Source organism: Ornithorhynchus anatinus, chromosome 13 (assembly GCF_004115215.2).
Source record: "Ornithorhynchus anatinus isolate Pmale09 chromosome 13, mOrnAna1.pri.v4, whole genome shotgun sequence".
Taxonomy (NCBI): Eukaryota; Metazoa; Chordata; class Mammalia; order Monotremata; family Ornithorhynchidae; genus Ornithorhynchus; species Ornithorhynchus anatinus.
In genome coordinates this window covers 38552290-38564804 of record NC_041740.1, presented here as the reverse complement: position 1 = coordinate 38564804, position 12515 = coordinate 38552290, and the positions used below count along the sequence as shown (strand labels likewise).

Here is a 12515-nt window from a genome sequence, read left to right as displayed (position 1 = left end):
GTAGCAAGAGTCAGGATTCCCTCTTGGTCTCAGCCTCTGGGCAAAGCGGAGAATTTATGAAGTCTTTCCACGTGAGCCTGAGGGGTGTCTGTGGATGTGAGGTGTGTGTGAGGCAGGGGATGGGGATTCAAGATGATAATCATCATAATTATGATATTTATTAACAAAAAATGTTGGTATTTGTTCAGCGTTTACTATGGGCAGAGCACCGTTCTAAGCGCTGGGGGAGATACAGGGTCATCAGGTCGTCCTACGTGAGGCTCACAGGCTTCATCCCCATTTTCCAGATGAGGGAACTGAGGCCCAGAGAAGTGAAGTGACTTGCCCACAGTCGCACAGCTGACAAGTGGCAGAGCCGGGATTCGATCCCGTGACCTCGACTCCCAAGCCCGGGCCCGTTCCACTGAGCCACGCTGCTCGCTTCCTATGTGCCAAGCGCTGTCCTGTGCGCTGGGGGAGATACAAGGTAATCAGGTGAGGCTCACCGTCTTTACCCCCATTTTTCAGATGAGGTCACTGAGGCACAGGGAAGTGAAGTGGCTTGCCCAAGGTCACACAGCAGACGAGTGGCGGAGCCGGGATTAGAACCCACGTCCTCCGACTCCCAAGCCCGGGCTCTTTCCAATAAGACACGCTGCTCCTCCTCTCTTCGGTTAATCAGTCGATCGTATTTATTGAGGACTTACTGTCGCAGAACATTGTACTACTACTAATAATGTTGGTATTTGTTAAGCGCTTACTATGTGCAGAGCACTGTTCTAAGCGCTGGGGTAGACACAGGGGAATCAGGTTGTCCCACGTGGGGCTCACAGTCTTTATCCCCATTTTACAGATGAGGTAACTGAAGCACCGAGAAGTGAAGTGACTTGCCCACAGTCACACAGCTGACAAGTGGCCGAGCTGGGATTCAAACCCATGACCTCTGACTTTAAGCGTTTGGGAGAGTACAGTATAGCAGAGTTGGTAGATATGTTCCCTGCCCACAAGGAGTTTACAGTCTAAAGGGGTTGACAGATATTGAAATAAATTATGGATATGATAATAATAACATTTGTTAAGCACTCACTATGTGCCAGGCACTGTATTAAGTGCTGGGGTGGGTAATAATAATGATGGTGGTACTTGTTAAGTGCTTACTATGTGCAAAGCACTGTTCTAGGCGCTGGGGGGATACAGGGTGATCAGATTGTCCCATGTGGGCCTCACAGTTTTAATCCCCATTTGACAGATGAGGTAACTGAGGCACAGAGAAGTGAAGTGACTTGCCCACAGTCACAGAGCTGGCAAGCGGCGGAGCCGGGATTCGAACCCATGACCTCTGACTCCCAAGCCCGGGCTCTTTCCACTGAGCCACGCTGCTTCTCGTGAACTATCCTTTCAGCCCTTTCTCACCATCTCCCCCTAGGATGAATATACATATCTTATATACTCATTACTTTCTCCTATCTATGATTTAAGTGTCTGTCTCATCTGCTACTCAACCCTCAATCCCTCTTCTCCCTCCTACCTAGACTGTTGGCCTCACGTAGGACAGGGACCGTGTCCAACCCGAATTATTTTGCATCTTACTTAGAACAATGCTTGGCACATGGTAAGCGCTTAACAAATGTCACTATTATTAACCAATTAACTGGAAACGCCCTGAGGGCAGGAATCATATTTAACGATCTTGGGTTTTTCCAAGTTTCTGGTACCTTTCTCTGCAGATGCTAGGCGTTCAATAACTGTTATTGGCGACACTGATTCTACGTCTGGAAAGACGGGTTGAGAGGGGGCATGATTGATAAAGCACAGGTATTGCTGCTCGCCCAATCCCCCATCACCAGGGCAAGAGGGCACCTCCTGAAGTTTGAAGGTCATTGGTTCAAATCCAACCGAAGGCAAAACTCTACTTCACGCACCGGGTGGTAAACATATGGAGTTCATTACCACAGGAAGCTGTGTAGACTGAAAATCCCAGCAGGTCATCAGAGGTTTGGATAAATGAGGGCCACTGTGGGTATTGAGGGATAGCTAGTCGATCCCAAGCCACCAAGACGGATAAGTGGTTCAACCATCGTTCGTTTCGTCCCCAAATCGTCAGAAATGGATTATTTTGCCGGACGGACCGCGGATCTGACCCAGCAGTCATCTGGACACTGACCTACTGAACAGTAATGGTATATATTACATGCTTTGCGTGACACTAACCTCCTGAATAATGACGGTATATATTACGTGCTTTGCGTGACACTGACCTCCTGAATAATTATGGTATTTATTACATGCTTTATGCCTCCCCTGGCAAGGATAAAGAGGGAGAGAATGATGCCTTAGGTATTCCTACTTTTATTCCGTGGGATAGTGATCCCTAGAGTGACATGGAGAATTATTTATATTAATGTCTGTCTCCTCCTCTAGACTGTGAGTTCATCGTGGGCAAGAATGTGTCTGTTGTGTCTCTCCCTAGCGCTTAGTACAGTGCTTTATACACAGTAAGCACTTTAATACAGTTGAATGAATGAAAGTAGGGACATGAATCTTGCCTTCTTCTCGAGGCTCATGAGAGGTGGACTCTAATCCCAGCTCTGCCTACCACCAGTCTGCTGTGGGACCTTGAGCAAGTCATTTACCCCCTCTGTCCCTCACTTTCCCCATCTGTAAAATGGGGAGAAGATATTCTCTACCTCTTAGACTGTAAGCCTGGTGTATTCTGTTTGTTTCAAACTTTGTGGATGTAGCACCCGGGGCAAAAAGAACCAGACTCCCCTACTCCAATGACAATAGTAATAATAATAATAATGTTGGTATTTGTTAAGCGTTTACTATGTGCCGAGCACAGTTCTAAGCGCTGGGGGAGATACAGGGTAATCAGGTTGTCCCACATGAGGCTCACAGTCTTAATCTCCATTTTCCAGATGAGATAACCGAGGCACCGAGAAGTGAAGTGACTTGCCCAAAGTCACACAGCTGACAGGTGGTGGAGCTGGGATTAGAACCCATGACCTCTGACTCTTAAGACCGGGCTCTTTCCACTGAGCCACGTATGTTTGCGTGGGAGGCACGCTGCTAGTTTCAGGAGGAGAGAGAGAGAGGCAGAGACAAGGGGAGGGGGTAAGAGATTTATTGACTGGGGAGTGGGACCTGTCCCACCCTGCCTTTGGGTTTGAGGCGGCTTTCTTGCTTCTGTTTCTTTTCCTCGGACTTCTTCTCCTGTTGCTGCTTCCAAGCCTCCATCCCAGCATCCATTTCTTGAGACAGGAGTATCACACGCCTCTAAGACAGAGGGAGAGAAAGGATCAGGCCTAGGGGTCTCTAGATCTCTCCCCATCTGGGGGCCTCTGGCCAGCTCCTGCCCCTATTTTTCCAAGTCAAACTTCCATCTTGGAGCAAAGCCCCAACCCGCTTGGACTGGGAAAAATGGGGCGGGGGGGCCGAGAGCGGCTGTTGTTGTCTCCCAGTTTTTGTAATGCTTTATGAAATGTCTCACCCTGTGGTCCGGCTCAATGCTAAACTCTGAGAGAGAGAAAGAGAGGGAGAATGTGTGGGTATGGGGGCGGACAGGTGGGGAGGAAGGACCTCAGGTTCGAACTACGTGGCTCCTCACCTCAACCCCCCCGGGCCCGGTTATAGGTGTGGGCGGAAAGACAGAACTAAGCCGCAAGGCCTAGTAGAAAGAGTACAGCTCCACGTTTATTGTGTCACTTTGGACAAGTCACTTAAAGATCATAGAAAAAAATTAAGTGCTTCCGATGTGCCAGGCACTGAACTAAGAGCTGGGATAGACACAAAATAATCAGGTCAGGCAGTCCCTGTCCCTCATAGGGTTCGTACTCTTAATCCCTATTTTGCAGAAGGGGTAACTGAGGCACAGAGAAGTTAGAGCGACTTGCCCGAAATCACAGAGCAGACAAGCGGTGGAGCCGGGATTAGAACCCAGCTCTCGGGCCCCTGTTCTTTCCCGGGCCACGCTGCTTCTCACTTCTCCGTGCTTCGACTCAAGTGCCTCCTCTGCAAAATGGGGATTAGGACTGCGAGCCACACATGGGACATGGATTCTGCCCAACGTAATTAGTTTGTATCTAGCCCAGCGTTTAGTCCAGTGCCTGGCACATGGTAAGCACTTAAATCCCATTTTTTAAGGGGGGGGGGGGCTTCTCCCACCGCACTTTATGTATATCTGTACAAATTGTAGCCTGTAAATTCACTGTGGGCAGGGAATGGGTCTGTTAGGTTGTCCTCTTCCAAGCGCTTAGTATAGTGTTCCTCACACAGTGGGTGCTCAGTAAATACGATTAATTGACTCCCCTCCTCATGCGTTTCACACGCTTTGCCCCGTGAGAGTCCTGCCCCCTGCTGGCCAACCGAGGGAGAGCATGTGCACGGAATTAATTCCTTCAATCGTATTTATTGAGCGCTTACTATGTGCAGAGCACTGTACTAAGCGCTTGGAATGGACAATTTGGCAACAGATAGAGACCCAATAACGGGCTCACGGTCTAAACGATGGCAGGCCTCTGGACGGAAAAATCAATCAACGATATTTAGTGAGCATTTTCTATGTGCAGAGCACTGCAATAATAATTATTATGGCATTTGTTAAGCACTTACTATGTGCCAGGCTCTGTACTAGGCACTGGGAAATTATGGTACATTTTAAGCACTTACTAATGAGGTGTCCATTCCCTTGATTCTATTTATCGTGATTATGTTGTCTTGTTTTTGTCCGTCTGTCTCCCCCGATTAGACTGTAAGCCCGTTGTTGGGCAGGAATGGTCTCTATCTGTTGCCGAATTGTACATTCCAAGCACTTAGTCCAGTGCTCTGCACATAGTCAGCGCTCAATAAATACTATTGAATGAATGAATGAATGAGCCAAGCACTGTTCTGAGCGCTGGGGTAGATACACGTTAATCAGGTTGGACACTGTCCCCGTCCCACATGGGGCTCACAGACTTCATCCCCATTTTACTGATGAGGTCACTGAGGCCCAGAGAAGTAAAGTAATTTGCCCAAGATCACACAGCAGACATGTGGCGAAAGCGGGATTAGAATCCACGAAGAATTGACAGTATCCAGCACTTGGGACAAATCAGCAGACAAATTCCCTGCCCATTAATGAGCTTCTGTTCGCTCACTCACCGCAAACATCTCTCTTTTTTTCAGGCGATTACACTGACGCTTCATCATGGGTGCGGGGCGTCCATCTGCGGACAAGAGAGAGAGAAAGTGCGGGGAATGGCTTCCACTAGACTGTAAGCTCGCTGTGGACTGGGTATGTGTCTGTTTATTGTTCTATTAATAATAATGATGGGATTTGTTAAGCGCTTACTATGTGCCAGGCACTGTACTAGGCGCTGGGGTGGATATGAGCGCTTAGTACAGTGCTCTGCACACAGTAAGCGCTCAATATGATTGAATGAATACAAGCAAATCGAGTTGGCCAAAGTCCTTGTCCCATGTGGGGCTCCCCCGTCTCAACCCCCATTTTACAGATGAGGTAACTGAGGCACGGAGAAGTGAAGTGACTTGCCCAAGGTCACACAGCAGATAAGTGTCGGAGCCGGGATGACAGAAGCAGCGTGGTTTAGTGGAAAGAGCCCGGGCTTGGGATTCAGAGGATGTGGGTTCTAATTCTAGCCCCACCACCTGTCTGCTGGGAGACCTTGAGCAAGCCACTTAACTTCTCTGGGCCTCAGTTACCTCATCTGTGAGTAAGACTGTGAACCCCACGTGGGATAGGCTTATGCTATCTACCCCAGTGCTTAGAACAGTGCTTGGCACATAGTAAGCGCTTAACAGTACTTGGGACATAATAATTCGGAATCAGGAGGAGTCAGAAGGTCATGGGTTTTTAATAAAAATGCTAATAATTATGTATTTGTTAAGCGCTTACTATGATTATTCTCCAGTGCTTAGAACAGTGCTTGGCACATAGTGCTCAACAGCACTTGGCACATAATAATTAGGTATTTATTAAGTGCTTACTATGTGCCAAACACTGTTCTAAGCACTGGTGAATCATAGTAAGCACTTTTAAATACCATAATTATTAGCATTATTAACCCATGACCTTCTGACTACTTCTGACTCCCAGACCCATGTTCTATTACACACCTTCCCAGGCGCTTAGTACAGTGCTCTGCACGCAGTAAGCACTCAATAAATACGACTGAATGAGTGAAAGGAGGCAGGCAGGTGGTAAGGGGAATTTTGGCGGGGTGGGGGGTTGGAGAAGGGGCAAGGGGAGGCCGAGGGGATGAAGCCGGAGCTCCGGGGGTGGGCTCACCTGCATAGGACCAGTCCGGCAGCTCTGTGAGGGGTCCGTAGTCCGAAGGGCTGGCGGGGAGACCCTGCCTACGGGGAAATCCCTGCTCAGGCCCGGACCCTGACCCCCTCCCTCTCCCCAGCCCCCTTTCTGTCCCCCCAGACCCTCCTTCCCTCACCCAGGCCCCCAACCTAATCATTATATTATAATAATTATGGTATGTGTTAAGCGCTTACTATAAGTCAAGCACTGTTTGAAGCGCTGGGGGTAGATACAAGGCCATCAGGTTGTCCCATGTGGGGAAGCACTGTGGGTTTGTGGAAAGAGGAAGGGCTTGGAAATCAAGCCCGTTACTGGGCAGGAACTGTCTCCATCTGTTGCCGAATTGTCCATTCCAAGCGCTTAGTACAGTGCTCTGCACATAGTACGGGCTCAATAAATATGATTGAATGAATGAATGAGAGGCTGTGGGTTCTAATCCCAGCTCTGCCACTTGTCTGCTGTGTGACCGTGGGCAAGCCACTTAACTTCCCTGTGCCTCAGTGACCTCATCTGGAAAATGGGGATGAAGCCTGTGGGCCCCACGTGGGACAACCTGATCACCTTGTACCTACCCTGGCGCTTAGAACAGTGCTCAGCACATAATAAGCTCTTAACAAATACCATTACTATTATTCATCCCCTTTTACAGAAGAGGTAACTGAGGCACAGAGAAGTTCAGTTGCTTGCCTATGGTCACACAGAGGACCAGGGCCGGAGGCAGAATTAGAACCCACGTCCTCTGACTCCCAGGCCCGGGCTCTATCCACTACAACATGCTGCTTCTCACCTCGGCCCTGACCCTGGCTCTTCATTCATTCAATAATATTTATTAAGCGCTTACTACGTGCAGTGCACTGTACGAAGCGCTTGGAAAGATAAATAAATAATTATGGTGCTATGAAGCGCTATGTTCCATGCACTTAGGTAAGCACAATAATCGCCCCCTGCTCCTCATTCATTCAATCGTATTTATTAAGCGCTTACTATGTGCAGAGCACTGTGCTAAGGTTAATAAATAATTATGGCCCTTGTGAAGCGCTACTATGTTCTATGCACTTAGGTAAGCACAATAATCGCCCCCTGACCCCTGCTCCTCATTCATTCAATCGTATTTATTACGCGCTCACTATGTGCAGAGCACTGCACGAAGCGCTTGGGAAGGCGAATAAATAATTATGGTCCTTGTGAAGGGCTTATTATGTTCCAGGCACTGAGGAAAGCACAATAATTCCCCCCCTGACCCTTGACCCCTGACCCCCCGGTCACTCACTGCAGCCTCCACTTGCTTCCAGCCCGGATCGCCAGGCCGCAGTGCAGACTTCGGACACCTGGGAGGGAAGATGGGGGGCTCAGCTCGGACCCCGAGCCCCGTCACCCCCGAAATCCCCGGCCCCCCCTTACCTACCGAGGCGCAGAGCCCCGAGGCCCGCCATGCTGTGACTGCGGTGGGCAACGAGCCTGTACGGAAAAGGGGGGACTGGGCGACGCCATCTTGGAAGCGGAAGTGCGCTATGGGGGACGCCATCTTGGAAGCGGAAGTGCCCGGGAGCCACCATCTTGGGTGGCGAAGCCGGGATCCCGCCATCTTGGGGAGCCGTACGGACGAGGGGAAGAGGCAGGCGTCGCCATCTCGGACGTGTGAGGGCCGTGGGGGCCGTTTTCCTGACCTCCGTGGGTCCTTCTCCCCTGGTTATGTCCAAGCCGTACGACTCTGAATCGCCCCGCACCCCCCAGATGCTCCCCACCCCCTTTTTGACTATCCCACCCTGTTGGGCTCCTTCCAGTCTTGGAAGGCTCCCTGGAGGAGGGGGCCCCTGCAGGCAAACAAGGAGGATGGAAGCAATGGTATTCACAGAGGACATCAATGAAGCAAGCGGTGATATTGATTGAGCGCTCGCTGTGGGCAGAACACTGTACTAAGCACTTGGGAGAGTGGAGTCCAACAGAGTTGGAAGGCCACCTGTCCACCAGGAGCTCTCGGTCTAAAGGGACAAGAAGACAGCCCTGTTTTGTGTTTTTTTAATGGTGACCAGCACTGTGTACCAGGCAGCATTGTGTACCGGGCACTGTCCTAAGCACTGGGGTGGATGCCAGCCAGTCGGATTAGACACAGTCCCTGTCCCACGTGGAGCCCACAGTCTTCAACCCCATTTTACAGATGAGGTTATTGAGGCACAGAGAAGTGGAGTGACTTGCCCCAGGTTACCCTGTGGAGCCAGAATTAGAACACGGATCCTTCCGACTCCCACAGCCGGGCTCTATCCTCTAGGCCGTGCTGCTTGAAAGTCAACAGATCTGTCGAAGGAAACCGGAGAGTAAAGGATGAGGATGGTGAAGCCCACGGCCTGAGACCTGATATAAAAGGCGTTGAATAGGCTGTATTTCTGAGCTACAAATTCTTGAGGTTTTTTTGTTTGGCAGTTTCTTCTATTAGAATATAGGACCCCAGAAGCGTTTTTGAACCTCCTTCAGAGCAGAGATCTAAGCTTTACCCCAAGAAAATATATTCATCCTCGTATCTAACGATAGCACTAGAAGTAGTAATTAATTTATTGAGTGCCCTCTCCTGGTGGTATAGCTACAGAAGTCAATAAGTCACCGGCAGCCCCTATCGATCAATAGTATTTACTGTGTGCAGAGCATTGTAATAAGCTTTTGGGTACTGAGCTATTACCAGGTATACTCCAAAACTTCCCGTTGTGCAGGTCTGATTGTTGTTTGCAATGCTGGGCGCTGACGCGCCGTCTCTAAAATGGCTGCTCCTCTCTGGATTGCAGCATGCTAGGCTGGTCTGCCCACGGCAGGTTGCGTTAGTTTTGGGGCCAAAGTGTTTAATAAATATGGCTATTGTTGCTGAATGGAAGCCATCTGTGAGATCTGAAATGGGAAATCCTACGGTTGAAGTTGCTGGCCATTTAATTGCACTCCGGACCCTGCAGAGTCAGATCAAAATCCAGAAGTCCAGGTCCCCCTCCCTAATCCAATCCAGGTCCTAGCAGGGATCTTTGACATTACACCCCTAAATTAAGGTCCCTTTCTCAGGGTCCAGTTCAGGCTACCTACCCAGATACAAAACCCTGATGCCTTCTGTACCGTGGCCGAGGGTATCCAGATCGGCGAGTGCGGGGAGAGTGGAAAGGGAGGCCTGCGAGGAGGAAGTTGCTGTGGTCTAGTGGAAAGAGCACAGGCCTGGGTGATGGAGGACCTGGGTTCTAATCCCCTCTAAGCCACTTCAATCAAGTGTAGTTATTGAACATTTACTATCTGCAGAGTACTGTACTAAGCGCTTGGGAGCGTACAATACAACAGAATTGACAGGCACAGAGGCCTGGCCAGCTGGAGGGGCAGTGTTGACCATTATCCCGCTCTGGGCCCATAACCAGTCTCCCAGCCCCATTCATTCCGCCCTTCCTTCCTTCAATTGCATTTATTGAGCACTTACTGTATTCAGAGCACTCTACTAAGTGCCTGGGAGAGTACTGTACGACAATAAACAGATTCCCCGCCCACAACAAGTTTTCAGTGTAGGGAGGGGGAGACAGACTTTAATATAAATAAATTACAGATACGTATATGCGTGCTGTTCCCAGGTTTGTCTGGAGGCTGATTCTGGTGGGCGTTTACAGGGAGCAAGGCTATGTATGGTGATGCAGTCATTCTGCTCAGTATATGATAATAATTATGGTATTTAAGGACTTGCTAGGTGCCCAAACTAAGTGACTAAATCCTGCAATAAATACAAGATAATCAGGTTGGACACAGTCAGTGTCCCACATGGGGCTCACTAAGGTGGGGGGAGAATGGGTATTTCATTCCCATTTTTCCAGATGAGGAAATGGAGGCACAGAGAAGTTAAGTGACTTGGTCAAGTGCACACAGCAGGGAAGTGGCAGAGTAGGGACGTGGACTGCATCCAAACTAAATATCTTGTATAATCATAATAATTGTGGTATTCGTTAAGTGCTCACTCTGTGCCAGGCACTGTACAAAGTGCTGGATCTACTTAATCACCTTGCCCCCTCCTACATTACCTACTACGACCCGGCACTCTCACTTTGTTCTTCTAATGCCAACCTACTCACTGTACCTCGATCTCGTTTCTCTGACCCCTTGCCCACCTCCAGCCTCTGGCCTGGAAGTCCCTCCCGCTTCATATCCAACAGACCATCACTCTCCCCACCTTCGAAGCCTTATTAAAATCACATCTCCTCCGAGACAGCTTCCCTGACTAGCGCCTCATTTCCCCTACTCCCTCGCCCTTCTGAGTCACCCCTGCATTTGGATTAGTAGCCTTTAAGCAGTCGATATTCACCCTACGCTTAACCCCTCGGCACTCGTGTAAATCTCGGTAATTTAATGTCTGTCTCCCCCTCTGGACTATAAACTCCTTGTCGGCAGGGAACACGTCTACTAACTCATTTATACTGTACTCTCCCAAGAGCTCTGTGCAAAGTGAGCACTCAGTAAATATCACTGATTGATTGGGTGCCAAGAGAGGGTGGAGAAGACTCTTGCCCTTTTACAGAAAGTGTGAAAGTTGCGAAGCCTAGTGGATAGACCATGGGCCTGGAAGTTAGAAGGACCTGGGTTCTAATGACGACTTTGCCACTTGTCTGCTGTGTGTCCTTGGGCAAGTCACAACTTCCTTGTGCCTCAGTTACCTCATCTGTAAAATGGGGATTAAGACTGTGAGCCCCACGTAGGACAGGAAATGTCTCCAACGTAATTAACTTGTATCTACCCCAGCACTTAGAACAGTGCTTGGCAAATAGTAAGTGCTTAACAAATACCATTTAAAAAACATTGGTAACTCAAAATAACAGCTCTGTCTTTGAACGTGATTTTATTTCTCATGGTATTTGTTGAATGCTTGCTATGTGTCAAGCACTGTTCTAAGCGATGGGATAGATACAAAACAATCAGGTGGGACACAGGCCCCGTCCCATGAGGACTGTTTATTTGTTTAATCAATCAATAAATCAATCATATTTATTGAGTGCTTATTGTGTGCAGGGCACTGTACTAGCGTTTGGAAGAGTACAACACAACAATGTACTATATATTATATATAATATATAAATAATGCTATTTGTTAAGCAGTCACTATGTGTCAAACACTGTTCTAAGCACTGGGTTCGATGCAAGCTAATCTGGTTGGACACAGTCCCCGTCCCCCATGGGGCTCGCAGTTTTAATCCTTTTACAGATGAGGTTCAGAGAAGTTAAGAGACTTGCCCAAGGTCACACAGCAGACAGGCTGAGTCAGAATTAGAACCCAGGTCCTTCTGACTTCCAGGTCTGTGCTCTATCTACTATAGTTATGTTCTGCTGAGCTGCTCCTGTCATATAAAGACACATTTGCTGCCCACAACGAGCTTAAAGTCTAGAGGGGGAGATGGATATTAATATAAATAAATTATGGAGATGTAGCGTAAGTGCTCTGGGGATAGGCAACACAAAAGGGAGTTGAAAAAGAGGAAATGAGGGCTTAGTCAGGGAAGGCCTCTAGAAGGAGACTTTTATTCACTTCAGGACCAAAAAGTACCAAAAACATGCCATGTCCTTGCCCCCAAGGGGCCCCAAGTTTTTGGCTTGAGTCTCCCCTGCAAGCTGCCCCCGGAGTTTGCACGTCTCTGCCACACAAAGCACTAAACACTGAGAAGGGGTATGTACTTTCCAGGTGCTTAGTACAGTGCTCTGCACGCAGTAAGCGCTCAAGAGATAGGATTGAATGAATGGCATAGTGTGGCTTGAGCTGGGGCCTGGGAGTCAGAAGGTCATGGCTTCTAAACCCGACCCCACCACTGGGTCCCACTTCATTAGCTTGTATCTACCCCTGAGCTTAGAACTGTGCTTGACACATAGTAAGTGCTTAACAAATGTGACTTTGGGCGAGTCAATTCACTTCTCTGAGCCTCAGTTCCCTCATCTGTAAAATGGGGATTGAGACGACCAGCCACATATGGGACAGGGATTGTGTCCACCCAATTTGCTCGTATCCACCCCAGACCTTAGTCCTGTGCCTGGCACATAGAAAGTACTTAATAAATACTATAATCGTTATTAATATTATTATTATTAAGCGGGGATTCCCGAGGCACGGCTCGTTGCTGCCGCCTGGTGGCGACTCTGCAGCCCAGAGCTTCCGAAACCGGCCCTGATTTATAATAATAATAATAATAATGTTGGTATTTAATAATGTTGGTATTTGTTAAGCGCTTACTAT

The 12515-nt window shown here is 48.7% G+C and overlaps 2 protein-coding genes across 5 annotated transcripts in view; one reads left to right on the top strand and one right to left on the bottom strand.

Annotated features, from left to right (window-relative positions):
• Positions 1 to 3086: 3086 nt before the first annotated feature.
• On the bottom strand, positions 3087 to 7824 carry MRPL52 (mitochondrial ribosomal protein L52). Of its 3 annotated transcripts, none has more exons than XM_039913905.1 (5): positions 7691 to 7824; positions 7560 to 7617; positions 6269 to 6336; positions 5122 to 5186; positions 3087 to 3255 (listed from the first exon to the last, which is right to left on the bottom strand). In XM_039913905.1, the coding sequence occupies exons 1-5, from the start codon at positions 7812 to 7814 to the stop codon at positions 3103 to 3105; spliced, it is 468 nt and encodes a 155-aa protein (XP_039769839.1). In that variant the 5' UTR covers positions 7815 to 7824; the 3' UTR covers positions 3087 to 3102. The 3 variants fall into 3 exon arrangements, with proteins under 3 accessions (XP_039769839.1, XP_028933693.1, XP_028933692.1); XM_029077860.2 differs by having other exon boundaries at positions 7695 to 7767; XM_029077859.1 differs by lacking the exon at positions 6269 to 6336 and having other exon boundaries at positions 7695 to 7824.
• The window catches only part of SLC7A7 (solute carrier family 7 member 7), a 31698-nt gene continuing 26966 nt past the window's right edge, over positions 7784 to 12515 (top strand). Inside the window, exon 1 of one of the 2 annotated variants that reach the window (XM_029077857.2) lies at positions 7784 to 7927. The gene's annotated coding sequence lies outside the window, so the exon portion shown is untranslated. Of the gene's footprint in view, positions 7961 to 12515 lie in introns of both variants that reach the window. The other variant, XM_029077856.2, reaches the window with a different exon arrangement.

Coding starts and splice junctions, on each gene's coding strand:
- MRPL52 (XM_039913905.1), bottom strand. CDS start 7,814: ATGGCGTCCCCCATAGCGCACTTCCGCTTCCAAGATGGCGTCGCCCAG. Junction 7,618..7,690: donor GGGGCTCTGCGCCTCGGTAG/GTAAGGGGGGGC, acceptor CTTCCCTCCCAG/GTGTCCGAAGTCTGCACTGC. Junction 6,337..7,559: donor GGAAGCAAGTGGAGGCTGCA/GTGAGTGACCGG, acceptor ATTTCCCCGTAG/GCAGGGTCTCCCCGCCAGCC.